Consider the following 2,719-nt stretch of genomic DNA (forward strand, 5'->3'; position numbering starts at 1 on the left):
TATTTCCAGCATCAATTACTTAAAAGTATTTCCTTTCCCTATAAATTTACTTTGTTGCTTGATCAACAATCAATTGACTGTATGAGTGAGGACCTGTTTCTGAATCTTCTGTTTTATCCCATGGATTTATTCACTTATCTTCATAACAAAACCAACCTGTCTTATCATAGCTTTATACTAATTTATTTTTATTTCAAAGTATTATGGGAGTACAAATGCTTTTGGTTACATGGATCACTTTTATAATGCTTGAGTCAGGGTTAAAAGTGTACCCATTACCCAGACAGTGTTCATTGTACCCGTTAGGTAGGTTTTCGCCCATCCCCTCTTCCTCCTGTCCCCCTGCTTGATTTTCTTTGAGATTTTCTTCCTTCTGTGCACATTTGTGCTCATCAGTTAGTTCCAATTTAATAGTGAGTACACGTGGTGTTTGTTTTTCCATTCTTTAGGTACATCACTTAGGACAATGGTCTCCTATTCCATACAAATTGTTGCAAAGGCATTGAGTCATCCTTTTTCATAGCTAAGTAGTACTCGATGGTATACATATACCATATTTGCATATCAGCATAGGCAAAGAATATATGAAGAATACCCCAATGGCAATCACAGCAACAACGAAAATAAGTAAGTGGGACTTGATTAAATTATAAAGCTTCTACACAGCCAAGGAAATAATTAACAGAGCAAACAAACTACAGAATGGGAGAAAATATTCATAAGCTATATATCCAATAAAGGACTAATAACCAGAATATACAAAGAACTCAAGAAAATCAGCAAGAAAAAAATCAAACAACCCCATTAAAAAGTGAACAAAACACACGAACAGGAGTTTCTCAAAAGAAGATAGAGCCATGGCCAATAAACACCAAAAAATGCTCAGAGTCACTAATCATCAGGTAAATGCTAATCAAAACCTACTAAATTTTAAAATCAGTTAATGTAAGTCCTCTTTGTCATTTAGCGTCCCTTAAGAAGGAGATACCAGGAAATTGATTAGACTTGTACCACATTTATTTTAGTAAATGCCCATAAAAGATAAAATGAGAGGGAGTGAGAGTCCGTGATGAAGGCCTCAGACCATGATGAAAGTCTGTCACCTAAGAAAGGAGAAAGAAATAAGAGGATTGGGTAGGAAAATCTCAGACCACAGTACAGTTCTAAAAAGTCTTGGTTAGGGTGATAGGAAGTCTCTAAGCAAAGATTGCTTGTCAGAAGAGACCCATGTTAGACAGAAATTGGCCAGCTCTAACTAAGTCCCACCCACTCTGCTAAGTCATTGGCTGAGAGCATCTCAGAGTAAGTATGAACTCTGCCTGAACATCATGGCGGACCTGAAAGAAGTATCAGCTATAGATTTTCAGTCAACTGCACTCCCCATACTGGTTGTCTTGAAGGGGAGCTGAGTAGTACTTCCCTAAGGCTGCCACAGTCCACCTCCAAAAATGGAAATTAAGCCCCAAAGTTCTTCTGATTTATGATTGTTATTTATTATATGTTATTAACTATTATTTATAATAATAAATGTATTATTGGTGTTATCTAACAAGATACTCCAGTTCAGCAAGTATTTCTTGATCTCACAAACATCTGATATCCTAAATAAATAAACAGAGATGAATTATAAGAAACGACTTCTATGTTAAATATGTTTCATGTCTTAGTTGTAAAACAAAAGTTTAAGTAACACACAAAATATTTGTAGGAATATAGTTTATTATCATTAATGCACATTTTTTCTTTGTAAACCCCACTGAATAAATAAACCATTAGCTAGAATATTTCTACTAACTTAATGCACAGTCTTTTCCTATAAAGAATAAAAAAGAGCATTTACAATAGGAACTATATGTTATTTTTTCAAAATTTTTGATGCCATTTTAGCTAGTCATGAGTTAAAGTTTTTTAATGTAAACTTTCTCCCCCCTTATTGGAATCCTGAGACACATGTATTATTTCTTTCATCATCCTCTGTTCATGCTATGGCAATAAAAGGTGGAGTTATATGTATTCTCTGCAATATTAAATAGAACAAAAGGACAAGATCAAGAGGACCTAATTCTGCTTTAAGCTATACACAGTTTGTAATGAAAACATTTCATTGAATCTTGCTGCCTGTACAAATAACAATATTGATAAAAATGAGAATGCTTCTATCATATTTGGCAATTCTGTGTTTTGAAGAGAAAGCTATAATTTTTACTTTTTTGAGTTTACAAAATTCATCATAATTTGCCCAGACAATAAAAGCCCAGGGGACGGAAAGGGTATGAAACAATAATAAAAAATATTAGTGCATATGTTTCTTTTATAAACATGCTGTTACTTATTTAGTAAACTTGTGAGAAGCACAAAAGATATGAAAACAAAAAATGAGACAAGATTAGCTGTAAGGGGAATAAGACAAGTCTACTAAATCACACATAACACAATCTGTAGAAGCAACAAAGTTATGAACAATATCTCCTCATGAAAAACACCAATAAAAATTTGAAGTCCTTCAATTTCTTTATATTTCTACTGCTCCTAATTAGAATATGTTTTTCCTCTGAATGTTAACCAGAGCTTTCTTCAGCGCAGCTTTGACATTCTTATTCCTCAAACTATAGATGAGGGGGTTGAGCATAGGAACCACATTAGTATAAAAAACAGAAGAAACTTTTCCCTGGTCCATAGATCCAGGAGAAGAATATTTAAGATACATGAGTGCTGCTGA

General features: G+C 33.7%; 1 protein-coding gene across 1 annotated transcript in view; it reads right to left on the reverse strand.

Annotated features, from left to right (window-relative positions):
• Positions 1-2,533: 2,533 nt before the first annotated feature.
• LOC105823523 (olfactory receptor 8B3-like) overlaps positions 2,534-2,719 on the reverse strand; it is a 16,892-nt gene continuing 16,706 nt past the window's right edge. Inside the window, exon 4 of the mRNA XM_012660763.1 lies at positions 2,534-2,715. Within this exon, the coding sequence (XP_012516217.1) occupies positions 2,534-2,715 (182 nt within the window). The remainder of the gene's footprint in view (positions 2,716-2,719) is intronic.

The sequence above is a fragment of the Propithecus coquereli genome, unplaced genomic scaffold (assembly GCF_000956105.1).
Source record: "Propithecus coquereli isolate 6110/MARCELLA unplaced genomic scaffold, Pcoq_1.0 Scaffold678, whole genome shotgun sequence".
Classification (NCBI taxonomy): Eukaryota; Metazoa; Chordata; class Mammalia; order Primates; family Indriidae; genus Propithecus; species Propithecus coquereli.